Source organism: Hemitrygon akajei, chromosome 15 (genome assembly GCF_048418815.1).
Source record: "Hemitrygon akajei chromosome 15, sHemAka1.3, whole genome shotgun sequence".
In the NCBI taxonomy this organism is placed as follows: domain Eukaryota; kingdom Metazoa; phylum Chordata; class Chondrichthyes; order Myliobatiformes; family Dasyatidae; genus Hemitrygon; species Hemitrygon akajei.
Window position 1 is genome coordinate 3,440,082 of NC_133138.1, and position 27,989 is coordinate 3,468,070.

General features: G+C 47.5%; 2 protein-coding genes across 2 annotated transcripts in view; both read left to right on the top strand.

Moving 5' to 3' along the window:
* trim105 (tripartite motif containing 105) overlaps nt 1–20,550 on the top strand; it is a 36,065-nt gene extending 15,515 nt beyond the window's left edge. Inside the window, exons 2-6 of the mRNA XM_073067064.1 lie at nt 57–152; nt 758–991; nt 2,443–2,462; nt 17,660–17,769; nt 19,294–20,550. Of these exons, the coding sequence (XP_072923165.1) occupies nt 57–152; nt 758–991; nt 2,443–2,462; nt 17,660–17,769; nt 19,294–19,838 (1,005 nt within the window). The 3' untranslated portion in view covers nt 19,839–20,550. The remainder of the gene's footprint in view (nt 1–56; nt 153–757; nt 992–2,442; nt 2,463–17,659; nt 17,770–19,293) is intronic.
* A 6,190-nt stretch (nt 20,551–26,740) lies between these two features.
* The window catches only part of flt4 (fms related receptor tyrosine kinase 4), a 281,525-nt gene continuing 280,276 nt past the window's right edge, over nt 26,741–27,989 (top strand). The window contains exon 1 of the mRNA XM_073067065.1: nt 26,741–26,870. Within this exon, the coding sequence (XP_072923166.1) occupies nt 26,813–26,870 (58 nt within the window). The 5' untranslated portion in view covers nt 26,741–26,812. The remainder of the gene's footprint in view (nt 26,871–27,989) is intronic.

Genomic DNA, 27,989 nt, shown 5'->3' on the forward strand with positions numbered 1-27,989 from the left:
TGACAAACTTGAAAAAACAGTTCTACACCAAAATCCAGCGTCTGTTTCTGTTTCAGAAACAGCTGAACGAGGTGTTGAAGAATCACCGAGAGCAGGCCAACAAGTTTGTGAAGATGCTGAAAAGGGACAAGGATCAGATTTCAGGGATTAAGGTATGAAGTGGGTCCAGCTTCAGGTTTGGTGTTGTACCCTGTGCCTAGAAATTCACCTTCGACAGCAGCGGTGCGGAGCGCGACAGGGCGGAGGGGCGATACGGAGCGCGACAGGGCGGAGGGCGATACGGAGCGCGACAGGGCGGAGGCGAGATACGGAGCGCGACAGGGCGGAGGGGCGATACGGAGCGCGACAGGGCGGAGGGGCGATACGGAGCGCGACAGGGCGGAGGGCGATACGGAGCGCGGCAGGGCGGAGGCGTAGAATAGGTCCTTCAGTCCAACAAGTCACGCTGCCCAGCAACACATTTATTTACCCCTAGCCTAATCACAGGACAGTTTACAAAGACCATTTAACTGAGTAACCGGTACGTCTTTGGGCTGTGGGAGGAAACCCACACACACACGGGAAGGAAGGTATAAACTTGCAAAGGACACTAGTATTTATCGCTAAGCTCTGGCGCACTCAGCTGTAATAGCTTCACGCTAACCGTTATGCTTTCGTGGAGACCCTGAGTTTACCGATTTTAGTTGGGGGGTGTGAGTCTTTAGCTGTGGGGAAGGAGGTGTCTGTGGTGGGGATAACTCTTTCTCTCCGTGCGCAGACACAATCGGCAGATCTGGAGCGCAGGGTGAAGGCCGACTTTGAGAAGATGCACCAGTCGTTGCGACGGGAGGAGGAGACATTGTTGGCGCAGCTGCAGCGGGACACGGATGCTGCCCTGGACAAGGTGGGCACCCACATCCAGCAGCTGCAGACGGCAGTGGACGAGTTGCAGCATCTCATCAGCAGCACCCTTGGGCGCCTGGAGCAGCTGAAGACCACCGTGCTGGTTGAGGTATGGATTCGTCTGGGGCCAAATGTAGATCTGTTTGGAAGTCCGAGTGGTCAGAAGACCATCTTCCTCCAGAGGTTCAGGTCCTTTGTGGATTTCCGAAGTACAGGATTCCCTAACGGTGAACGTGCAGGTTGAGTCAGTGTAAGGAAGGCAAATGCAATGTTAGCATTCATTTCGAGAGGACTAGAATATAAAAGCAAGGATGTAATGCTGAGGCTTTATGAGGCATCGCTCGGACCACACTTGCATTGTCAGCAGTTTTGGGCCCCTTATCTAGGAAAGGATGTGCTGACATTGGAGAGGGTCTAGGGGAGATTCACGAGGATTATTTGGGGAATGAAAGGGTTAATGTATGATGAGCAATGACTTTGGGCCTGTATCCACTGGAGTTTAGAAGAATGAGGGGGAATCTCATTGAAACCTGAATATTGAAAACTAGTTAAAGTGGATGTGGAGAGGATGTTTCCTATAGTGGGGGAATAGAACCATAGAACAGTACAGGCCCTTCAGCCCTCCATGTTGTGCCAACCCATATAATCCTTAAAAAAAGTACTAAACCCACACTACCCCATAACCTTCCATTTTCCTTTCATCCATGTGCCTGTCCAAGAGGTTTTTAAATACCCCTAATGTTTTAGCCTCCACCACCATCCCTGGCAAGCCATTCCAGGCACTCACAACTCTTTGTGCTTTTAAAAAAAAACTTACCCCGATGTCTCCCCTAAACTTCCCTCCCTTAACTTTATACATCTGCCCTCTGGTGTTTGCTATTGTTGCCCTGGGAAACAGGTACTCGCTATCCACCCTATCTATGCCTCTCATAATCTTGTAGACCTCTATCAAGTTCCCTCTCATTCTTCTACGCTCCAAAGAGAAAAGTCCCAGCTCTGCTAACCTTGCTTCATATGACTTGTTCTCCAAACCAGGCAACATCCTGGTAAATCTCCTCTGCACTCTCTCCATCCTTCCTATAATGAGGTGACCAGAATTGAACACAATAAGGCCCAGAGGGCACAGCCTCAGAATAGAGGGACAGTCATTTAGGACAGAGCTGAGGAGGAATTCCTTTAGCCAGAGGGTAATGAATCTGAGGAATTCATTGCCACAGACGGCTGTGGAGACCAAGTCGTTGGGTATGTTTAAAGTGAGGTTGATAGGTTCTTGATTAGTCAGGGAGTCAAAGATTACAGGAGAAGGCAGGAGAACAGAGTTGAAAGGGATAATGGTGGAGCAGACTCGATGGCCCAATTCTGCTCCTATATCTTATGATTTGAATAAAGCTGATCTCCTCTCTCTTCACACGACGGTCAGTAAGCCCCTTGAACATCACTCCTGCCAAGAGGTCACTGTAGCAGGGCAGTGATGGGGGGTGTTCATCAGAAGCGCGGGGATCTAGAGCAGATGGGAGCCACAAAAAAAGTCCCTAACGCTGCCTCTTTCTTCTTTTTCAGACCCGGGGTCTGGTCGCCAGGTATGTAACCTAATCTTTCAGTTCACCTCCACCAGCTAGCTGTGTGCTGTGTTTGTGACAACCGTGTCCCCCAAAGCTCTACGGTCAGTGTCCAACCACCCAGTGCTCGAGACCCCCACCCGCAGCACCTGGCTAAACAACAACTCAATTCTATACAGGCAGTCCCCAAGTTACGAACGTCCGACTTACGGACAACTCGTACTTACGAATGGCTTGCCATAAAGCCTATTATATTGAAAATCCGAGTTACTGTAAATACAGTACAATGGTTCGTAGTAACGAACACACGCACTACGTTGTGACGCTCATGAAAACATTGCGAGGCTTCAGCAGTTCGTCGCCTTGTGGAAAGCTGTCCCGCCATTTTAATTCGGATCATGTTGCCGTTGACACTGTGCTGAGTGTGTGACTTTGTATTTGGCTTAAATTTTTCTCGTAATTACCCTTGTAACCATGTCCCCAAAGCGTAAATCCGATGCAAGTGTTGGTGATGCATCAAAGAAAAGGAAAACGATCGCGATGGAAATAATAAAGCGATTGGAAAGAGGTGAGACGCCATTGGAAGAGCGTTAGACTACAGTCAGTCAACTATCGGAACAATTTTAAAGGATAAAGTGAGGATAATGGAGCATGTGACAGGGCCTGCCTGGATGAAAGCTACAGTTATTACTAAGCAACGCAGTGGTTTGATTATTGAAATGGATTGGCTATTGTTAATTTGGTTAGACGATCAAAATCAGCGTAATATTCCTATTAGCCTTACTTTACTGCAAGAAGAGGTTCAAAGCCTTTTCAGTGATTTAAAAGCTGCACGTACAGCATGTGAAGTTGCCTGTGATGAAGAATTTGTTGCGAGTAGGGGTTGGTTCAATCGTTTCAAAGTGAGGGCAGATTTACATAATATTCAAGTGCAGGGTGAAGCAGAGAGTGCCAATGTAAGTGCTGTGAGTAATTTTCCTGAAATGTTTAAAAAAAATTGAGGAGGAAGGTTATTTGCCAGACCAAATATTTTAATGTAGATAAGACTGGCTTATTTTGGAAAAAAATGCCTGAAAGGACCTACATTTTGAAAGAGGAAAAAAGTGCACCAGGGCATAAGGCATCGAAGAATAGGCTAACGTTGTTGCTTGGGGGTAACACATCCGGGGATTTCAAGCTCAAGCTTTTGCTTGTGTATCGCTCCCTAAATCCGAGGGCACTTCGCCATATCATTAAGGCATCTCTTCCTGTTATTTGGAAGGGAAATCCAAAGGCTTGGGTTACAGTTGCCATCTTTGAAGATTGGTTCTTGAACCATTTTGTTTCTGCTGTTGAACGTTATTGCTTGGCCAAGAAAATTCCTTTCAAGATTCTCCTTGTGCTTGACAATGCACCTGGACATCCAAGCACTTTTAGATGACCTTCACCCCAATGTAAAAGTCATATTTTTACCCCCCAACACCACATTGCTACTTCAGCCCATGGATCAGGGAGTCACAGCCTCCTTGAAGGCCTATTATTTACGGCGGACCTTCTCACAAGCAGTCAGGCCTACCCAAGATGATGTGATGAGCTCAGGGGAGTTCTGGAGGGATTATAACATCTATAATGCCATTAAAAATATTGCTGATTCTTGGGATGAAGTGAAGCAGTCAAATATGAAAGGAGTGTGGTTTAAATTGTGCTTCTCAGGGATTTACGGCTGACGATATCGCTGAAGCCAGTAAGCTGTGGTTGATGTTGGTAATGAACTGCAGTTCGACATCAGTGACAATGATGCTCGACTCCCTTGCTGAAGAACTGACCAATGAAGACCTTATGGAACTAGAGCAGCAGATGAGAGCGTTTGAGAAAAAAAGACTGTGACCTAGGAACACAGGGACCGAAAAAGTTAGCTGAAGCCTTTCGTCTCATTGAAGCAGGGATGGCAAAGTTAGAGGAGCAAGACCCTAATACAGAGAGGTTCACCAAAGTTTACCGTGCAGTTACCAAGAACCTCAGCTGCTACAAGGCCATTTATGACAAGAAAAAGAAAAGCTCTGTACAAGCCTCCCTTGATGCCTATTTCAAGAAATTGACTCCAGTAGTAAACCTGCCCTCTCCAGCACCTGGTCCATCATAATGTTACTCACGAATGCCCCTTCCGGTATGCAAGACATCGATGCAACCATATGTAGTTACTTTTATTATTACGGTATTATTATGTACAGTACTGTATTATGATGTTTATGATGTTTTACTGTACGTATTTGGGTCAGCACTGCCCCCACTTGTCCCATTTAACCTGTCGCAGTACGGTGGATTTTAGGACCTGGGGCAGCTCAAGTCACGTCACCCGCGGTGTACAGTACAGTACATACTGTTCTGTATCTGTTCCATTGACGGAAAACGATCACGGTTGAAAATACTGTAAGGTGGAAATAATAAAGCGACTGGAAAGAGGTGAGAGGCATTCGGTCATTGGAAAAGTGTTAGGCTGCAGTCGGTCACCGATCGGAACAGTTTTAAAGGATAAAGTGAGAGTAATGGAGTATGTGAAAGGCCCTGCCCGGATGAAAGCTGCAATTATTACTAAGCAACGCAGTGGTTTAATTATTGAAATACATACTGTACATTTCTTATGTGTGTTACGTATCCCGTAACTGGATCACTTACTAGCAAAGATAGAGGTCCGCTGAAGTCTGATGGTACCATTTTCAAACGTTTTTATTTATAAAGAGGGCACAAACGTAAGGTTAATACAAACATTCAGATAACATACGTCGTCAATACTCAATCTAAAGCGCAGGTATAGTAATGATCAATCAGAAATAAGCTCTATCGTTGTCTAGGGGATAATATCTTGTCCATTTGGAAATATAACAGTCATTCAAAAGTCGGCAGGCTTCAGCCTTTTGGGAACCGCTGGGTTTCCCGTGTTGGAGAGAGAGAGATAGATAGATAGATACTTTATTCATCCCCATGGGGAAATTCAACATTTTTTCCAATGTCCCATACACTTATTGTAACAAAACTAATTACATACAATACTTAACTCAGTAAAAATATGATTTGCATCTAAAATCACCCTCTCAAAAAGCATTAATAATAGCTTTTAAAAAGTTCTTAAGTAGTTTACTTAAATACATTGAGTCCTAACCCCGGCACTTTAACATATCTTACTCCTGGCGGTTGAATTGTAAAGCCGAATGGCATTGGGGAGTATTGATCTCTTCATCCTGTCTGAGGAGCATTGCATCGATAGCAACCTGTCGCTGAAACTGCTTCTCTGTCTCTGGATGGTGCTATGTAGAGGATGTTCAGGGTTTTCCATAATTGACCGTAGCCTACTAAGCGCCCTTCGCTCTGCTACCGATGTTATACTCTCCAGTACTTTGCCCACGACAGAGCACGCCTTCCTTACCAGCTTATTAAGACGTGAGGCGTCCCTCTTCTTAATGCTGCCTCCCCAACACGCCACCACAAAGAAGAGGGCGCTCTCCACAACTGACCTATAGAACATCTTCAGCATCTCACTACAAACATTGAATGACGCCAACCTTCTAAGGAAGTACAGTCGACTCTGTGCCTTCCTGCACAAGGCATCTGTGTTGGCAGTCCAGTCTAGCTTCTCGTCTAACTGTACGCCCAGATACTTGTAGGTCTTAACCTGCTCCACACATTCTCCATTAATGATCACTGGCTCCATATGAGGCCTAGATCTCCTAAAGTCCACCACCATCTCCTTGGTCTTGGTGATATTGAGACGCAGGTAATTTGAGTTGCACCATATCACAAAGTCCTGTATCAGTTTCCTATACTCCTCCTCCTGTCCATTCCTGACACACCCCACTATGGCTGTGTCATCAGCGAACTTCTGCACATGGCAGGACTCCAAGTTATATTGGAAGTCTGATGTGTACAGGGTGAACAGGACCGGAGAGAGTACGGTTCCCTGCGGCGCTCCTGTGCTGCTGACCACCGTGTCAGACCTACAGTCTCCCAACCGCACATACTGAGGTCTATCTGTCAAGTAGTCCACTATCCAATCCACCATGTGAGAGTCTACTCCCATCTCCGTTAGTTTGTGAGAAAAGGAACACTTGCCCGGGTCCTTACGAAGCAAAGCCGTGGAATCGGGAGCAGGCTTCCCTGTTAGTTAAAAGCGATTTTCCGTGATTCCAGCCACAGGCTCCCGATTCGGAATCTTAACGCACGTGGCTTCCTTCAAAATGGCTTCCCGCTACGACGGGATCGCTATCGTGTCTCCTTGGTGCGTCTAAAGGGGTCGTCCCCCCCAGACCCTCCTTTATACTTCCTCACGGGATCGCAGGTGTCAATCTCTCTCTCAACCAGCCCATTTTGCCCGAGGGCTTTACACGTGGTCTTCATGAGACAATAGTCAAGGTTGCCTTATTCTGCATCCCGGTGGAACGTGGTATTCAGCATGTCTCTCTCTCTCCCATTTCCTGTGTCTATTCAGCACGTCTCTCTCTCTCTCTCCCATTTCCTGTGTCTATTCAGCATGTCTCTCTCTCTCTCCCATTTCCTGTGTCTATTCAGCACGTCTCTCTCTCTCTCCCATTTCCTGTGACTATTCAGCACGTCTCTCTCTCTCTCCCATTTCCTGTGTCTATTCAGCACGTCTCTCTCTCTCTCTCCCATTTCCTGTGTCTATTCAGCACGTCTCTCTCTCTCTCCCATTTCCTGTGACTATTCAGCACGTCTCTCTCTCTCTCCCATTTCCTGTGTCTATTCAGCACGTCTCTCTCTCTCTCTCCCATTTCCTGTGACTATTCAGCACGTCTCTCTCTCTCTCTCTCTTGGGTCATTGACCCCCCCCCCCTTCACTAGGGCTCTTGCGATTCTCACAAAGGAGGGGGCTGGTATCATAACATGTGTTTTATATGCATAGAAAGGTAAAATATATACTATATACCAAGACAAACGTTTGACTAACTGACGCTAAATAATACCGGATGCACCTATTCCGACTTACGAACAAATCCAACTTAAAGAGGGACTCAGGAACGGAACTCGTACGTAACCCGGGGACTGCCTGTAAAGCACTTTCCTTGTTTGTAAACCTGCTCCTGGTCTTCACCTGCCATCTCTCTCAGGATCACCTTCCATCCAGGCCAAGCTCTCATCTCACTGCTGCCATCAGGGAAGGGATTCAGAAGCCTCAGGACTCGCACCTCCAGGTTCTGGAACAGTTATTGCCCCTCACCAATCAGGTTCTTGAACCAGAGGGGATAACTTCACTCGCCCCATCACTGAACTGTTCCCACAACCTATGGACTCACTTTCAAGGAATCTTCATCTCGTGTTCTCGAAGTTTATTGCTTATTTATTATTGTGTTCACTATTTATTTTCTTTTACACATTGGTTATTTGTCCGTTCTGTTAAGTGCACTGTTTCATTGATTCCATTGTGTTTCTTTGTACTGACAGGGAAATTAATCTCAGGGATGTGCGTACTGTATATGGTGACATATATGTACTTTGATGATAAAATTACTTTGAACTTGCTTTCACTGCACACACAAAATGCGGAGGAGCTCTGCAGATCGGACAGCATCTATGGAGGCATATAAACAGACAGCATCTTGGGCCGTGTCATGATGAAGTGTCAGCTGTTTATTCCTTTCCACAGATGCTGCCTGACCTGCTGAGTTCATCCGGTATTTTGTATGTGCTGCTCTGGATTACCAGCATGAATTAGGCCATTTGGCCCATCGAGCTTGCACCACCATTTCTCTCTTTTTTAAATTTTTTAATTAGTTTTTCAAAACATTTTACAAAATTAAAAACCCCAAATCCCAATGAGGAGCATTAATACAGTGCAAGATTAAGCATACAATAACAATATGCTACAAAGGAAGAGAATTTAACAAAAAAGCACCTAAATTAAAGACAAGTGAGCTTAGTGTCCTCCCCAAGCCCCACAACACAAGAAAAAAACAACTCCAGACCAACCACCACACAGTATAAAGAGTATAAGTCCAGACAGTCAAACTCCCAGACTGTGAATACACTTAGCAACAGAGGATAATAAAAAAGGGAGCTGAAAGCAAGGGACCAAAAAGAAGAGAAAAAAAAAGAAAAAAAAACCCTAGTCAAGAGGAAGGTTATGAAAGTACTCGATGAAAGGTCCCCAGACCTTATGGAACTTTAGATCCGAATTCAGAACTGAATAATGAATTTTTTCGAGGTCCAAGCAGGCCATAATGTCGTTAAGCCATTGCGCATGAGTGGGCGGGGCAACATCTCTCCATCTAAGGAGGATCAAGCGTCTCGCCAGGAGAGAGGCAAAGGATAGTATTCGGCATTTGGTCGGACCCAGACATAAATCTGTCTCGCCCCAAAAACCGAACAGAGCAATTAAGGGGTTAGGTTCTAGGTGCTGATTCAGAATACCCGATAGTGTAGTGAAGACATCTTTCCAGAATTTCTCCAAGCTAGGACAGAGCCAGTACATATGGATGAGAGAGGCCACGCCCCTCTTGCATTTATCACAGAGCGGACTAATGCCAGGGTAGAATCGAGATAGTTTAGATTTAGACATATGGGCTCTATGAACAATCTTAAACTGTAAGAGGCAATGGCGAGCACAAAGGGAGGTTGAGTTAACCGATTTGAGAACTGAGTCCCAGCTCTCCTCTGATAAGGAGATATTTAAATCCTGCTCCCGGGCCATTTTAATTTTATCCACAGGGGCCCGTCGTAAGGCTGCTAGTTTATCTCGGATAATTGAAATTAAACCTTTACCTAGTGGATTAATGGAAAGAAATAGGTCCATAGCATTTTTCACAGGCATTTCAGGAAAGTTAGGAATTAAAGGAGCAGTAAAGTGTCGGATTTGGAGATATCTGAAAAAGTGAGCGTTAGGCAGGTTGAACTTAACAGAGAGCTGCTGAAAAGAAGCGAAGCAATTATCAATGAAGAGATCTTCAAAATGTCTAATGCCCTTCCTGTACCAAACATGGAATACTGAATCGTACGTAGTAGGTAAAAAAAAGTGATTATGTGCGACAGGGCTAGAAACGGAAAACCCCTGGAAACCATAGCATTTCCTGAACTGAGCCCATACACGCAAAGTGTGTCTAACCAGAGGATTAGCTATTGATCTGGGCAGACTGCTAGGGAGTGCAGAGCCAAGAAGTGCAGATATAGATAATTCTTTAGTGGAGCTCAGCTCCATTGCCACCCAGTTAGGGCACTCAGGTTGACCGTGGAAGAAAGACCAGAAGGCAGCACAACGTATATTAGCTGCCCAGTAATATAAGCGAAAGTTATGTAAAGCCATGCCACCCTCTTTTTTAGATTTTTGGAGGTGGATTTTATTAATTCTAGAGCGCTTATTCTGCCACAGATATGGCAAAATAATAGAGTCTAAGGAATCAAAGATTTAGGAATAAACATTGGGATAGATTGAAATAAGTATAAAAATTTGGGGAGAACATACATTTTAACAACATTAATACGACCTACCAAGGACATAGATAGAGGTGACCATTGTACCAGACTCCGTTTTATAGCATATGAAAGATTGACAAAGTTTTCACGAAAGAGATCTTTAAACTTCCTTGTGACTGTAATTCCAAGATAAGTAAATTGATTATGGACTACTTTAAAAGGGAGATCACGAAATATTAGTTCTTGTGCTTCTTTATTAATTGGGAAGAGTTCACTCTTATGTAAGTTGAGTTTATAGCCAGAGATCTGGCTAAACTGGTCAAGAAGTGAAAACATTAGAGGTAAGGATGTAGACGGATTTGAGAGAAAGAGTAATAAGTCATCAGCATAGAGAGAAACTTTATGCTCAACACCCCCTCTCCAAATCCCGGTCAATTCAGGACAATTTTGAAATGCTATCGCCAGAGGTTCTATAGCCAAATCAAAGAGAAAGGGACTTAAGGGGCATCCCTGACGGGTGCCACGTTTGAGATTAAATACTTGGGATTTCTGAAAATTAGTTAGAACAGAAGCAGTAGGACACAGGTACAGCAATTGGATCCAAGAGATGAAACTTTGGCCAAGGTCAAATTTTTCTAAGACTGCAAAAAGGTAGTTCCACTCTATACGATCAAATGCTTTCTCCGCATCAAGGGAGATAACACATTCAGGAGTCCCAGTTGGAACTGAGTATAAAATATTAAATAGACGCCGAATGTTAAAAAAAGGGAGACGGTTTTTAATAAAGCCTGTTTGGTCATCAGAGATAATGGAGGGAATAACGGTTTCTAATCTATGAGCCAACACTTTAGCTAAGATATTTACATCAACATTGAGCAGAGAGATTGGCCTGTACGAGGAACACTTTGTTGGGTCTTTGCCCTTTTTTAAAAGAAGAATAATAGATGCCTTATTGAAAGAGGGTGGCAATTTGCCGTAATTAAACGAGTCAGTTAATACTGAAAGTAACTGAGGAGAAAGAAGTGAAGAGAATGATTTATAAAATTCCACAGGGAACCCATCAGGTCCAGGAGATTTCCCTGAGGACAGTGCAGAAATTGCAAAAGATATTTCTTCTGGTGATATAGGCGCATTGAGTTTGGCTTTGAAATCAGATGAGAGTGAGGGGATATTCAGATTCTGTAAAAATTGATCCACAGAGATATTGTCATTCAGAGATTCAGAGGAATAAAGCCGAGAATAAAAATTTTTAAATGCGTCATTAATTTCTAAATGATCCGATGTAGAGTCTCCGTTTTCCTTCCGGATCTTTGTAATATGTTGTTTGGCTTTGGAACACCTCAGCTGATTGGCTAGGAATTTACCAGACTTATCCCCATGAATGTAAAAGCGGCTCTTGCTTTCGAGAAGTTAGCGTTCGACAGGTTGAGTGGACAGAAGGTTAAATTTAGTTTGGAGTTCAACGCGCTTCTTGTATAATTCAGGGTTCTTAGTTTGGGCATATATTTGATCCAAATCTTTAATCTGGTTAATGAGGTCTGCTCAATCTGCACGGGATCTTCTATTGAGATTTGCTGTGTAAGAGATTATTTGACCCCTCAGATATGCTTTCATGGCATCCCAGACAATCTGGGATGGCACTTCAGGTGATGTATTAGTGTTAAAATAAAAGGTTATCTGATCCTTAATAAATTTTACGAAATCATCATCCGATAATAAAGTTGAATCAAACCGCCAGTGTTTATTCCTCTGAGGGAGACCAGGAAAGTTCAGAGAAAGGGTAATTGGGGCATGGTCAGAAATCAGTATACTCTGATAGTCACAAGTGTGGGCAAATGGGATAAGTTGGTTATCGAGTAAGAAATAGTCAATTCTAGTGAAGGTATGGTGAACATGTGAGAAAAAAGAATAATCTCTCTCCGTAGGATGGAGGAAACGCCATATATCAGAGATACCAAAATTAGAGAGAAACGATTGGATAGCTAAGGCAGATTTAGTAGGTGATCTGGTAACAGAGGACGATCGGTCCAGTTTAGGATCCAACCAACAGTTGAAGTCACCACCCAGTATAAGAGAGTATGAGTTTAAGTCTGGTAGTGAGGAAAAAAAACGTTCAAAAAAGTTAACATCATCGAAGTTGGGGGCATACAGGTTTGCTAGTGCAACTTTAGTGTTATATAGTTTACCAGAAACAATAATAAAACGGCCATTTGTATCAGATATTTTATTATGGAGTTCAAAAGGAATATTTGAGTTAATAAGAATGGAAACTCCCCTAGCTTTAGCGGCAAAGGATGAATGAAAATGCTGGCCCGCCCACTTTGACAGAAGCCGGGAGTTATCAACACACCGAATATGAGTTTCTTGAAGGAAAGCAATGTCAACTTTGAGTTGTTTAATATGTGAGGATACCTTCCTCCTTTTAACAGGGTGGTTCAATCCCTTTACATTCCAGCTCACGAATTTAAGTGCACTAGCCATTATCAATTACTAATGCATAAAAGGCAGCAGGCATATAAAAAGTCAAGCAGTACAATAGCAGTCTGGGAGCAGAGATGTAAACATAGATTCGTAAAATCAAAACATAAACATGTCCTAAGCAATAAAGAGATGTTGGAACTGGAAAATCCACCCCACTCGCACAACCCAAAACTAGACGGCTACCAAAACAAGTAGCTAGCTCTACCAAAAAAATTAACCCAAATACAACTTCCAGATCTGTGTCATTAACAACAGTTCTGTATAAATACTATAGCAAATAATAACTAGTTTATGCACTAGAAAACATAACTACAGATTAGAACACCTTCTGCAGAAATATAAAACTTAATGCAGAGAAAATCGGAAGAAAACCAAAACTAACCTACCCGCTAAAAATTATAGAAGAATGAAGTAAAAGAAAGGGAAAAAAAAAGGTAAGAAGGAAAAAGAAAAAAGAAGAGGAAGGGGAAAATTATAAATTCAAGACGAGTATTTATCAACCATTTACAGAGAAGGGAGAAAAAAATTCAGAGATTAGAAAAAAGGGGTGAAGAAAAGAAAAAGATAAAATAAATAAATATTTAAAACAAAGGAAAAATAAATCAGCAGTTGAACTGTGAACCGACAAACAGGGAGGCCTTCACTAAAGACTTTGAACCTCCAAAACAAGTTAGAGTTAGTTGTAGAACTCTAGGTAAAGTTATACAAGAATAAAAATAGATTACAGACACACCAAATCCCGGGAGAGATTGTCAACAGCCCATAAAGTTTCAATGAATAATGTCTGAGTGATTCAAGTGAATTCCGAGTCCAGAGAAAGTAATTTTACTATGAGGAGTACTTATCCACCATTTTAGGAGGTCCGATCAGATTCCGATAGCCGGAAGACTTGCCACAAACGCTTCAGCTTCCTTCGCTGATTTGAACCACTTGTATTTCCCGGTATTAAGCTTGATTCGTAGATCGGCAGGGTTACGAAGGGAAGGTTTGAAACCACGATCAAAAAGCACTTTCATTGCACCTTTAAACTCAGCGCGCATCTTTAAGGTCTGGGGTGCAAAATCTTCCACAAAGCGAATGGTTGTATCCTTGAAAGGAAGCGACCCCCTGCGACGCGCCTCTACGATCAGACTGTGTTTTACCTGGTATTGATGGAAACACAAGATTACTGGTCGCGGGCGGGAGCCCAGAATTCCGGGGGGAACGTAAACTCTGTGTGCCCGTTCGAGCTCGGGTGGCTTCGGAAGCAAATCTTTCCCGAATAACTCACAGAGAAACTCGGCGAAAAACTTCACGGTTGATCCCTTTTCGGTCGCCTCTGGCAATCCCAGAATTCTGATATTGCAGCGTCTGCTGCGATTTTCGAGATCCACCATTTTGGAAAGAAGTTTGTTATATTTGTCCTCTAAGCTGGAACAGATAGTCTCCAAGTATCGAATACTACTTTCTAAATCTTCAGAAGTCGAATCGATGCGAGATAAGTGTTAGGCATGTTTGTCCACTTTATCGTTGATCCGATCCAGTTTGTCTTCTAACTGTTTGAAAGCGGTTTTAAATTCCTTTAAGATTTCGTCTTGGAGCTTTCCCAGCACAACCATCGTCTCGTCCGACGGGGTCATAGCTTCTTTTCTCCCGGGTTTAGAACTCTTGCGGAAGTCCCCAGCGGTTTTAAATTCCTTTAAGATTTCGTCTCGGAGCTTTCCAAGCGCAACCATCGTCTCGTCCGACGGGGTCATAGCTTCTTTTCTCCCGGATTTAGAACTCTTGCTAGACATTGTAAGTTAGATATATTCACAGGCAAGTAAGAGATACCAAAATAATTCCTAACTAAGGTTTAAAAAAATGGAGACATTTAGTGCAAAGGTAGCGACAGTAACGGAACAAAAGTTCGGAGCAGCTAAACAATCGCCATCTTACCGGAAGTCCCTTGCACCACCATTTCATTGTGAATGATTTGTTCTTTTCTCAGTCCCAGTCTCCTGTCTTCTCCCCATATCCATGCATGCCCTGACCAATCGAGTACCTATCAACCTCTGCCTTAAATATACATGAAGATTTGGCCCCCACAGCTCCCTGTGGCAAGATTCCACAGAATCACCACTCTGCCTACAGAAATACCACCTCATCTCTGTTGTAAAAGGACACCCTCGATTCTGAGGCTGTGCTCTCTTTAGAATCTTTGGTGTTTCTGATCATTGACTTGTTTGAAGTGAAATTTGTTATTTTGCAGTAAAGTACAGTGCAGAGGTATGAACTTATTGTAAATTAAAAGAACAAATGTTGCAAAAGAAAGGAATACTGAGGTAGTAGTGTTCATGAATGAATTTTCCATTCAGAAATCTGATGGTGGAGGGGAAGAAGCTGTTCATGAATTATTGAGTGCGTATCTTCAGGCTCCTGTACCTCTTCCCAGATGGTAGCACTGAAACGAGGAGATGTCAGACCATACCCCCATGAAGCATTGTGTTTCAGGCATCAGTCCATGATCTGTCAAATTTGCCACGGATGTCTATGTGTTTAGATTTTTCCATATCTCTGTCTCTCACTAGCAGATTCACCATCACACCAAACAAAAAATATTGGAAATCTCAGCAAAAAGTTTCGAATTCTACAACCTGAAGTCCCACACCAGCAGGCTCAAGAATAGCTACTTCCCAAAGCCATTATGTTGGAGTGAGATAGCACAGAAACAGGCCTGGTCTGCTTTGAGCACGATTCTCATCCAAGCCAGTCCCACTTGCCAGCATTTGGCACGTCCTCTAAACCAGGGCTTCCCGACCTTCTTTATGCCATGGACCAATACCATTAATCGAGGGCTCCGTGGACCGCAGGGTGACAACTCCTGGTTAACCCTTTGCTGCCCGTGTGCTGGTCCAAATAATTTTAAATGTTGTAAATGTATCTGCCTCAAGTACTTCCTCTAGCAGCTTTGAGCAGAGTCTGGAAATCTATGGACTTACAGACACCAGCCTCCCTCCCCTCCATGGACTCTGTCTACATTTCTCACTGTCTCAGTGAAGCAGTCGGCAGAATCAAAGACCCCACCCACCCCAGACATTCTCTCTCCTCCCCTCTCCCATCGGGCAGAAAATACAAAAGCCTGAAAGCACGTCCCACCAGGCCCAAGGACAGCTTCTACCCCACTGTTATCAGTGAAAGCACGTCCCACCAGGCCCAAGGACAGCTTCTACCCCACTGTTACCAGTGAAAGCACGTCCCACCAGGCCCAAGGACAGCTTCTACCCCACTGTTATCAGTGAAAGCACGTCCCACCAGGCCCAAGGACAGCTTCTACCCCATTGTTATCAGTGAAAGCACGACCCACCAGGCTCAAGGACTGCTTCTACCCCACTGTTATCAGTGAAAGCACGTCCCACCAGGTCCAAGGACAGCTTCTACCCCACTGTTATCAGTGAAAGCAGATTCCACCAGGCCCAAGGACAGCTTCTACCCCACTGTTATCAGTGAAAGCACGTCCCACCAAGCCCAAGGACAGCTTCTACCCCACTGTTATCAGTGAAAGCAGATTCCACCAGGCCCAAGGACAGCTTCTACCCCACTGTTATCAGTGAAAGCACGTCCCACCAGGCCCAAGGACAGCTTCTACCCCACTGTTATCAGTGAGAGCACGTCCCACCAGGCCCAAGGACAGCTTCTACCCCACTGTTATCAGTGAAAGCACGTCCCACCAGGTCCAAGGACAGCTTCTACCCCACTGTTATCAGTGAAAGCACGTCCCACCAGGCCCAAGGACAGCTTCTACCCCACTGTTATCAGTGAAAGCACGTCCCACCAGGCCCAAGGACAGCTTCTACCCCACTGTTATCAGTGAAAGCACGTCCCACCAGGCCCAAGGACAGCTTCTACCCCACTGTTATCAGTGAAAGCACGTCCCACCAGGCCCAAGGACAGCTTCTACCCCACTGTTATCAGTGAAAGCACGTCCCACCAGGCCCAAGGACAGCTTCTACCCCACTGTTATCAGTGAGAGCCCATCCCACCAGGCCCAAGGACAGCTTCTACCCCACTGTTATCAGTGAAAGCAAGTCCCACCAGGCCCAAGGACAGCTTCTACCCCACTGTTATCAGTGAAAGCACGTCCCACCAGGTCCAAGGACAGCTTCTACCCCACTGTTATCAGTGAAAGCAGATTCCACCAGGCCCAAGGACAGCTTCTACCCCACTGTTATCAGTGAAAGCACGTCCCACCAGGCCCAAGGACAGCTTCTACCCCACTGTTATCAGTGAAAGCAGATTCCACCAGGCCCAAGGACAGCTTCTACCCCACTGTTATCAGTGAAAGCACGTCCCACCAGGCCCAAGGACAGCTTCTACCCCACTGTTATCAGTGAAAGCACGTCCCACCAGGCCCAAGGACAGCTTCTACCCCACTGTTATCAGTGAAAGCACGTCCCACCAGGTCCAAGGACAGCTTCTACCCCACTGTTATCAGTGAAAGCACGTCCCACCAGGCCCAAGGACAGCTTCTACCCCACTGTTATCAGTGAAAGCACGTCCCACCAGGCCCAAGGACAGCTTCTACCCCACTGTTATCAGTGAAAGCACGTCCCACCAGGCCCAAGGACAGCTTCTACCCCACTGTTATCAGTGAGAGCCCATCCCACCAGGCCCAAGGACAGCTTCTACCCCACTGTTATCAGTGAAAGCAAGTCCCACCAGGCCCAAGGACAGCTTCTACCCCACTGTTATCAGTGAAAGCACGTCCCACCAGGCCCAAGGACAGCTTCTACCCCACTGTTATCAGTGAAAGCACGTCCCACCAGGCCCAAGGACAGCTTCTACCCCACTGTTATCAGTGAAAGCACGTCCCACCAGGCCCAAGGACAGCTTCTACCCCACTGTTATCAGTGAAAACACGTCCCACCAGGCCCAAGGACAGCTTCTACCCCACTGTTATCAGTGAAAGCACGTCCCACCAGGCCCAAGGACAGCTTCTACCCCACTGTTATCAGTGAAAGCACGTCCCACCAGGCCCAAGGACAGCTTCTACCCCACTGTTATCAGACTATTGAACGTTCCGTAGTATAACAAGATGGACTCTTGACCTCACCATCTACCTCGTTATGACCTTGCACCTTATTGTCTGCCTACACTGCACTCTCTCTGTAACTGTGACACTTTATTCTGCATTCTGTTCTTGTTTTCCCTCGTTCTACCTCAGTGCACGGTGTAATGATCTGATCTGTTTGAACAGTATGCGAGACAAGCTTTCACTGCATCACCATACGTGTGACAGTAATAAACAGTTACCAGTTCAGTGATTCACATCTACCCCTTTCCAACCCTCCCTGCCCCTCTAACACTGTCTGCTCTGGCAGTGTGCAGGTTGGGAGTGAGCCTGACGTGAGTGACAGTTTGTGCACCACCCGCTACACCGGACCCCTGCAGCACATCATTTGGAAGAAGCTATACCGGACCCTGGAGCCGGGTAAGTTGTGGGTTGGTGGTGGGGGGTGAGGGTGAGGGGGGCACTTTTGCTTCTGTTTCAGTGAAGCCAGTAGCTTGTAGAACTTTCTCCCAAACTTTGATGCTGGTCGTTCCCTCACTGGACTGTTCCTCACCTCCAAGTGCTGGAGTAGGGAATTGCAGCATCCCATCACATTCCCGGGGTCAGACTGAGTGAATCTCCCTCCAAACCGTCCCATCACACACTCCCGGGGTCAGACACTGAGTGAAGCTCCCTCCAAACCGTCCCATCACATACTCCCGGGGTCAGACACAGAGTGATACTCCCTCCACACCGTCCCATCACATTCCCGGGGTCAGACTGAGTGAATCTCCCTCCAAACCGTCCCATCACACACTCCCGGGGTCAGACACTGAGTGATACTCCCTCCACACCGTCCCATCACATTCCCGGGGACAGACTGAGTGAATCTCCCTCCAAACCGTCCCAACACACACTCCAGCATCAGACTGAGTGAATCTCCCTACACACCGTCCCATCACACACTCCCGGGGTCAAACACAGAGTGAAGCTCCCTACACACCGTCCCATCACACACTCCCGGGGTCAGACACTGAGTGAAGCTCCCTACACACCGTCCCATCACACACTCCCGGGGTCAGACACGGAGTGAATCTCCCTCCAAACCGTCCCATCACACACTCCCGGGGTCAGACACAGAGTGAAGCTCCCTACACATCGTCCCATCACATACTCCCAGGGTCAGACACAGTGTGAGGCTCCCTCCACACCGTCCCATCACATACTCCTGAAGTCAGACACAGAGTGAAGCTCCCTCCACACTGTCCCATTACACACTCCCAGGGTCAGACACTGAGTGAAACCTCCTGCACACTGCCCCATCACACACTCCCGGGGTCAGGCACAGAGTGAAACTCCCTCCACACCGTCCCATCACACACTCCCAGGGTCAGACACAGAGTGAAGCTCCCTCCACACCGTCCCATCACGCACTCCCGGGGTCAGACACGGAGTGAAACCTCCTGCACACTGCCCCATCACACACTCCCGGGGTCAGGCACAGAGTGAAACTCCCTCCACACCGTCCCATCACACACTCCCAGGGTCAGACACGGAGTGAAGCTCCCTCCACACTGTCCCATCACGCACTCCCGGGGACAGACACGGAGTGAAGCTCCCTCCACACCGTCCCATCATGCACTCCCGGGGTCAGACACGGAGTGAAGCTCCCTCCACACCGTCCCATCACACACTCCCAGGGTCAGACACAGAGTGAATCTCCCTCCTCACCGTCCCATCACACACTCCCGGGGACAGACACGGAGTGAAGCTCCCTCCATAATGGGGTGCATGTGAGGGGCGGGGGTTGTGTTCATAGCTCCCTTAGGTGGTCTGTCTTATGGTCTCCTGTTGCCGTTAGGTAGGCCTCTCTGCTCTGTCCCACCACCTGGATGTGTATAGATGGATCTAACCTTCTCTTCACTCCTCAATCCTCCTCTCTCTCCCTCCCTTGTTTAATTTCAGCCCCTGTTCAGCTGACCTTCGACCCTGCCACCGCACACCCGAGCCTGGCACTCTCAGATGACCTGACCAGCGTGTGGGAGGTGGGCAAGCAACGCGAGGTGCCCAACAATCCCGAGCGCTTTGATAAGTGCGTCAACGTGCTGGCGGCCCAGGGCTTCACCTCGGGGAGACATTACTGGGAGGTGGGTGTTGGCGGAAAGACCAAGTGGGACCTGGGGGTGGCCAAGGAGTCCGTCGACCGCAAGTCGGTGGTCAAGGCAAATCCCTCCAATGGCTATTGGACGCTCCGCCTGAGGGACGGTGACCAGTTCTGGGCGGGCACCTTGCCCTGGAAGCAATTGCCCATCCCGAAGAAGCCCAGGAGGATCGGGCTGTTCCTGGACTACGAAGATGGCTGCCTTTCTTTCTACAACGCTGATGACATGTCCCACATGCTGACTTTCCGCCAGAGCTTCACGCAAAAGCTCATCCCGTTCTTCAGCACCTGCTTCAGTGAGGGGGGGCTCAACTCCGAGCCTCTCCAACTCATCCATTTCAGCCCCTAGTGGCAGAAGAGTAACCCACACTCTGGCCTGATGGGGTGGTGGGACAAACCCGTTCTTCATTTACACCACTCTCATCTCCCCTTTCCCTACCCCCACTCACCATCCCTCACTTCCAACTTTCCTCAGCTCCCCCATACCTCCGTCTCTGGCCCCTACCAGCGCTGCTAACTCACCACCCCACTCCCACACCTCCAACTCTCTTCAGCCGCCCCCCCCACCCGTACCTCCCTCTCTCCCTCCCCAATACCACTGGTGCCAACTCCCCCTCCCTATGGATGGCCCCACTCCTCAGTGCTCACGTCCCAGTACTGAGGGGATGTGGTGAACAGGGCACACGTACAGTGACCAGGCCAATGAGCCTGGACGGGGGGCAGCAGCCAGATGGGGGAAACCAGAGACCACATTCTTCAGTTTATCAGAATTCTTACATTTAAAATTATATATTTTTTGCTCTAATCTGTAATGAAGCAAATGGATTTTTGATTACCTTGCACTTTAAGTAGTAGAAATCTCTTGCCTATTTGCCAATCAGCCCGATGTGTGTAGTACTGCCTATTGGCTGGTGGTGTTACTGTGACTCGGTCTGCACTGTGTCTGTGACGCCAGCAGAGGGCAGCAGTGCCCACTGAAGGCAAGAATTTCAAATGAAGGAAAAACTGATTGTTGCTTCAAGCTCAAAATATATTATTAAAAACAAATTAATCCAATACAACTGTGACTAATTTATTTTTCAATAGTTTGACTTCCTTTGGCTTTTAGAAGAATGGGGGGGGGGGGATCTCATTGAAACCTATTGAACGTTAGATGGCCTGGGTAACAGATGTAGAGAGGATGTTTCTTAGTGGGGGAGTCTAGGACCAGAGGGCACAACCATTGAAGGATGCCCATTTCGAACAGAAGAGTAATTTCTTTAACCAGCGGGTAGGGAATCTGTAAAGCATCGAGCCCAGATGGTGTCCCTGGCTGTGTCCTTAGATCCTGTGTGGATCAGCTAGTGGGATATTTGCTGATATTCATGACCCCCTCCCTGCTTTGACCAACTTTAAGAAGAGCAGTACAGTCCTCAGCACTTGAAAAAAGCAGGGTAAAGTGCATTGTGGTTCTATCATCTACCATCCTGAAGTGCTTTGAGAGGCTGGCCGTCTCATATTAACTCCAGTCTCGCAGACAACTTCAACGCACTGCAAATTGACCTTTGGCCAAAGCAGGTCCCTGGCCATCTAGACAGTAAAAGACATCTACATTATATTGTTGTTTACTGACACAGCTCTGCCTTCTATACTGTATTTCCAAGTGAACTCATCACTAACCTTGGGACCGTGAGAATTAACACCTCCCTCTGCAACTGGATCCTTCACTTCCTGACCTACTGCCTGACGTCAGTAAGGACAGGTGGTGACACCCCCCCCCCCCATATGGGTAAGGGCAGGTGGTGACACCCCCCCCCATATGGGTAAGGGCAGGTGGTGACACCCCCCCCCCATATGGGTAAGGGCAGGTGGTGACACCCCCCCCCCCATATGGGTAAGGGCAGGTGGTGACACCCCCCCCCCCCATATGGGTAAGGACAGGTGGTGACACCCCCCCCCATATGGGTAAGGGCAGGTGGTGACACAGGTGCCAGCTCCACTCCCTGTACACTCACGACTGCTCCAACTCCAGCTATGAGTTTGCAGATGACACACTGTAGTGGGGTGTATCTTTAATAACAGTGAGTACAGGAAGGAGGCAGAAAGCATAGTGATAAGTTGCCGTGACAATGACCTTTGCCCCCATGTTAGCAAAATGAAAGCACACGCTGCTGTCTGCATCGACAGTATTGAAGTTCAGAGCTTCAGGTTCCTTGGTGTTAACACCAGTCCGTGGCCAAGATAGTCCACTAACGCCTCTACTTCCCCAGGAGCCTGAGGAAAGGGGTTGTCCCTGGCCATTTTTTTTATCGGTGCACCATGATTGCTGAGCTCTGCAGGTTCTTGTGGCCCCAGGCATAGCAGTTGCCGTATCGAGCCTGGAAGGTGAGGATACTGCCTTCTTGAGGCATCGCCTCTTGAAGATGGCCTCAATGGTGGGGAGGCGAGTGCCCGCGATGGAGCTGGCTGGGTTTGCAGCTTTTTTCAATCTGGTGCCCTGGAGCCACCGTACCAGATGGTGATGCAGCCAGCCAGTATGGAAACACCAATGCTCTCGAGTGGAGAAACCAACAAAATGTGCTGGATTCATCACAGGTAAAGCCCTCCCCGCCATTGAGTACGTCTACAAGGAGCATTGTCATAGGAAAGCAGCACCCATCAGGGACCCCCACCATCCAGGCCATGCTCTCGTCTTGCTGCTACATCAGGAAGGAGGTTCAGGGGCCTCAGGACCTACATCGCCAGGTTCAGGAAGAGTTACTACCCCTCAACCATCAAGTTTTTGAACCAGAGGGGACAACTTCACTCACCCCAAAACTGAACTGTTCCCATAACCTCTGGATTCACTCTCCATGACCCTTCAGCTTGTGTTCTCAATGTTTATTTAATTTTTATTATTTTACTTGTTTTTTAAAAAATGTCTTGGTGTTTACTGTGAACACTGGCAAGAAAATAGATCTCAGGGTTGCATGTGGTGATATATATGTACTTTGATAATAAATTTACTTTAGCATGCTCTCCGCGGTACATTTGTAGAAATGTACCAAATCCCCTCAAACTGTTAATGAAGTAGAGCCACTGGCCTGTCCCCTTTGTGACTGCATCAACTTGCACTGGAATAGATATTGACACCAGAAACTGCGGCTGTTGAAAATCTGAGAGTTTAAAGGAATCAGAGAATGCTGGGAATATTCAGCAAGTTAGGCAGTGGCTGTGGAGCAAGTTCACCTTTCAGGCGAGAGGAGCTCAGATAGTCTCCAGTGCTGCTGACTGGAATCCCAGCTCCCTGACTGTTGTCACCAAGGGGAGCAAGTCTGCATCTGGTGGTGGTGTGTATCTACAGGTTCTGGGTCAGCTTCAATGATAGTAAAATATCGCTAACTCAACGATGTGTGGAGATTACCTCTCTGCAACCTAGGTAGTCTTCATCTCTCAATCAACGCCTTTGTCCCTCACCCTGAGATAGTCTTCATCCCTCTGTCAACACCTTTGTCCCTCACTCTGGGGTAGTCTTCATCCCTCACCCTGGGGTTGACTTCATCCCTCAATCAACACCTTCATCCCTCACCGAGATAGTCTTCATTACTCATTCAGCACCTATAATCTTCATCCCTCAATCAACACCTTCATCCCTCACCCTGAGATAGTCTTTATCACTCAATCAGCACCTTCATCCTTCATCCTGGGATAATCTTCATCCCTCAATCAACACCTTCATCCCTCACCCTGAGATAGTCTTCATCACTCAGTCAGCACCTTCATCCTGGGATAATCTTCATCCCTCAATCAATGCCTTCATCCCTCACCCTGAGATAGTCTTCATCACTCAGTCAGCACCTTCATCCTGGGATAATCTTCATCCCTCAATCAATGCCTTCATTACTCTGGGATAGTCTTTGTCCCTCAATCAACGTCTTCATCCCTCACCCTGGGGTAGTCTTCATCACTCACCCTCGGGTTGACTTCCTCCCTCAATCAATGCCTTTGGTTCTCATCCTGGGGTGCTCTTCATCCCTTAATCAACATCTTCGTCCCTCATCCTGGGGTAATTTTCTTCCCTCAAGCAATGCCTTCATCACTCACCCTTGGGTTGTCTTTATCCCTCAGCCAATGGTACTAAAGCAAACCAGTTTATCCAGATTCATCATGGCTTCATACGCAAAAGCTCTGCCCATGATTGCAAGGGACTACAGGGAAATTGCTTTTTCCCCGCTCCTAACGGAGAGGAGGCTACATAGCATCCATGCCAGGACCACCAGACTGAAAAACAGTTACTTACCTCAAGCAGTAATGCTCTGCACACTAACCCACCCCACCACCACTACTTTATCATTTCGTTTCAGTCACCTTATGTACAGATACTCCTGCGTCTAGTGTCATTTGGATATGCAATCAATGTCCATGTAGATGTGTGTGTGTATGTAGCTTTTGTAGATATTTATGTGTTGAGTGTGTGTGTTTGTTTTTTGTGCTGCATCGGATCCGGAGTAACAATCATTTTGTACTCTGTTACACCATGTACTGGAAATGACATTAAACAATCTGGAATCTTGAAGAGTTGTGGACAGAGCTCAGTACTTCACGGAAACCAGCCTCCCCTCCATGGACCCTCACTGCCTCACTAAAGTAGCCAACATGACAAAGACCCCACCCACCTCGGACATTCCCTCGTCTACCCCACTCAATAGTAATGAAACTATTGTACCAGCTCTCGGGCACAAGTAATCGGACCCTTGACCTCACAAACTACTTTAGTCATACAGCACAGAAACCGAGCCCTTCGACCTAACTGGTCCATGCCAAACTATCAATCTACCAATATTACCTCGTTATGATTTTGCACCTTACTGTCCACCTGCGCTGCACTTTCTCTGTAACTGTGATGCTTTCTTCTGCATTCTGTCACTGTTTTCCCTTGTTCTACCTCAATACAAGGTGTAAAATGTGGATGGTATGTTTTCACGACCTCAGTAAATGTGATAATGATAACCCAATCTACCAATTCGAGGATTCATAGTAACAGAAACAAACCCTCAGCTCACCTAGTCTGGACTGGGCTATTAATCTGCCCAGTCCCATTGACCAACACCAGGACCACACCCCTCCCATCCATGTGCCTATCCAAATTTCTCTTCAATGTTGAAGTTGAGCCCGCATCTACCACTTCCACTGGTAGCTGGTTCCTCACTCTCACCCCCCTCACGTCCTCAAACAATTCACCTTTCACCCCTAACCTATAACCTCTAGTTCTAGTCTAGCCTGCCTGCATTCACCCTATCTGTACCCCCCCTATCAAATCTACGATGTCGTGAAGAAAGTCCCATCCTGTTCAACCGTCCCCTGTAACTCAGGTCCCCAAGGCCTGGTAACGTCCTTGAACATTTTCTCTGCACTCTTTCAATCTTACTGCTATCTTTCCTGTAGGTAGGTGACCAGAACTGCTCACATTGTCTGTGGGATCCTATGGTGTATTTCAAGGGCTCGTTTTTCTTTTCAATACGATGTGACACGGGCTCGATGGAGATTAATTGGTCATGACACAGGCTCTTTGGGCTGGTAACTTGTATCTCTTGATTTTGTTTAGAGATACAGTGTGAAACAGTCCCCTCCAGCCCAACGAGTCACACCGCCCAGCACCCACCAATTTAACCCTAGCATAATCACAAGACAATTTACAATGACCAATGACCTTACTAAATGATATGTCTTTGGACTGTGGGAGGAAACCCATGCTGTCACGGGGGTTCGCTGTCCATTCAGAAATCTGATGGCGGAGGGGAAGAAGCTGTTCCTGAAACACTGAGTGTGATCCTTCAGGCTCCTGTGCCTCCCCCCCGATGGTCATAGTGAAAAGAGGGCATGTCCTGGGCAGTGAGGGCCCTTGATGATGGATGCCACTTTTCACACCACACCTCGGCCGCTCATCCTGTGCGTTTGGGTTTGTAACGGGGGCACATTTTCAGTTTGGACTTTCATAGGAGAACTTGCCAGAGAATTAGTTATCAGGATGTTCAGACAGACAAGATTGATCCTGGACTATGTTATAAAGTCAGCACAACATCGTGGGACTCTGCCTTAATGCACTGGGTCACTGGAACTTAAAGAAAGAGGGGGGGATCTCATTGAAACCTACCGAATATTGAAAGGCCTCACTAGGGTGGATGTGGAGAGGATGTCTCCAATAGTGGGGGAGTCCAGGGCCAGAAAACACAGACTCAGAATAGAGGGACATCCACGGAGCAGAGATGAGGAGGAATTTCTTCAGCGGGGATGGTGAATCTGTGGAATTCATTGCCACAGACACCTGTGGAGGCCGAGTCATTGAGTATATTTAAAGCAGAGGTTGGTAGGTTCCTGATTAGTCAGGGTGTCAAAGGTTATGAGGAGAGGGCAGGAGAATGGGGTTGAGAGCAGCTGGGATGGAATGGTGGGGCAGACCCGATGGGCCGAATGGCCTTATTCTGCTCCTGTGTCTTATGACCATAATATATATCGCAAGAAGATATATTACTGGGTGGAATTCAGCGCCGTCACATCTCGTTAAACACTGTTAAGTTTAAAACCTAGATTTGAGATTCCGGATTGTCTACTGTCATTTCCAGTACAGGAGTTACTCCGGATCCGATACAGCACAAACACACACTATACGATAATGAACACAATAATAAAAACACACAATCGATATTATTTGGGATACTTCATTGGCAGGGCGCGGTTGATTTGATGGAACTTACAGAGGTTATCTCCGGAGGTACGGCCAACAAAACCGTAAGACTGACCAACACCACCGCGACCGTCAGTCTGGCGACGATCAGTCTCTGCATGTAAAATGCCTGTAAGATAGCCCAGCTTGTGACGCTTGTTCGTGCCACTGGACCCGGACTCCTGGAGGTTGAGAGACTGGAACTGCCCCAGGGCAAACGGCTTCCCCACAACAAACTCCTGCACAGGTTTCCTGTCATCGGCGGGCAACCACCGCGTATTTATACTTACGGTGTTTTTATTACGATTCTGTTCTTTATGTTTGTGTTTTTGTTTGTTTTGCATCGGACACAGAGTAACAATTATTTCGTTCTCCTTTGTGGAAATGATATTAAACTATCTTGAAGCCAGGAACAGAGTTCTGTTCCTGTTCTGGGTGGGAAGTGGCGAGAGAGGGAGAGAGAGAGAGAGAGAGAGGAGAAGGGGAAGGAAGCTCATCCCATTCGGGGGCCAGTGGTTATACGCACGTTTCCTGCACTCGGCCTCTCGTTGTCACAGCGGACACCTGAAGCCAACAGCGGACGATTCGCAGGACTCTCCGGCCGAGACCCGTGGTCAACCCGAGCGACCAGGCGCCCAGAAATGAAGAGACCCCCGGGGTTCCCGCTGTGGATCTGGCTCGGCGCCCTGAGCGGACCAGGTGAGGGAAAGGTTTCTGTAGTAGGGGGTCCCTCCGGACTTCCAGTTCCAGCTGGCTCCGCCGGGAGGTGTTTTTGGAAATTGGTGCACATTTTGGACATCGCTCCTCACCCGCGCCCGGAGGACGAGAGGTGGGGGTCTGGTCCTCTCCCGGGACATCTCCTGAGCTGGCTGCCTCTCGCCCCGTCCAGAGGGGCGAGCCCTCCGGACGCCCCTGCTCCGGGCGGAGTGAGTGAGGGCGGCTGACGGGACGGTCCGAGGCCGATTCGGGTGCGGGGTGAGCTGGGACCCGCCTTTCCCCTTGGTTTGGGGGAGCTGCGGCGCCTGGCTTCAGGTGTCCGCTGGGACGGCCGGAGATCCGTGCGGCCGCAGTCAGTCCGGGGTCTGTGTCCCTGTCCCGGACCGTCCCTTATCGGACTGTCCGGAGCCTTAGCGGAGGGTCACACTCTTCGGGGGTAGGGAATGGAGTTGTGGGGAGTCAGTTAGGGTGTGACTTTCGCTCCTCCCCCCTCCGTTCACCTGCCCCTATCTACACCTTCTAATCCTTCCATCTGCCCATTCCCACTCTTCCCTTCACCCCCCTCAACCCCCTCTCCCCTTCTCTCCCTCCCTCACCCTTTCCCCTCCTCTCCGCTACCCCTCCTCTCCCCCTCCATTACCCCTCCACTCCCCTTCCCCTACCCACTCCCCTTCCCCTACCCCTCCACTCCCCTCTCTCCTACACCTCTTCTCCCCTTCTCCAGCTCCCCTCTCCCTCTCTCTCCCCCTCCCTTCTCCTCTCCCTCTCCCCCTCCCACCCCTTCTCCTCCTCTCCCTCTCCTTCTTCCCCTTTCCCTTCTGCTTCTCCCTCCCCCACTCTCTGCCTCTCCTCCCCCTCTCTCTCCCTCTCTCTCAACATCTCTACCCCTGTCCTTCCCACCTCCTCCCAACTCTCTTTCCACTCTTCCCCTTTCCTCTCTATTCCCTTCTTTCCTCTCCCCTCAGATCTCTCCCTCCCCTCCTCAACCTCTCTCTCCCCTCAGATCTCTCTCCCTCCCCTCCTCAACCTCTCTCTCCACCTCTCCTCCCTCTACCTACCCGCCACCTTTCCCTTGTTCTCTACTTTGATCCTTCTTCCTCT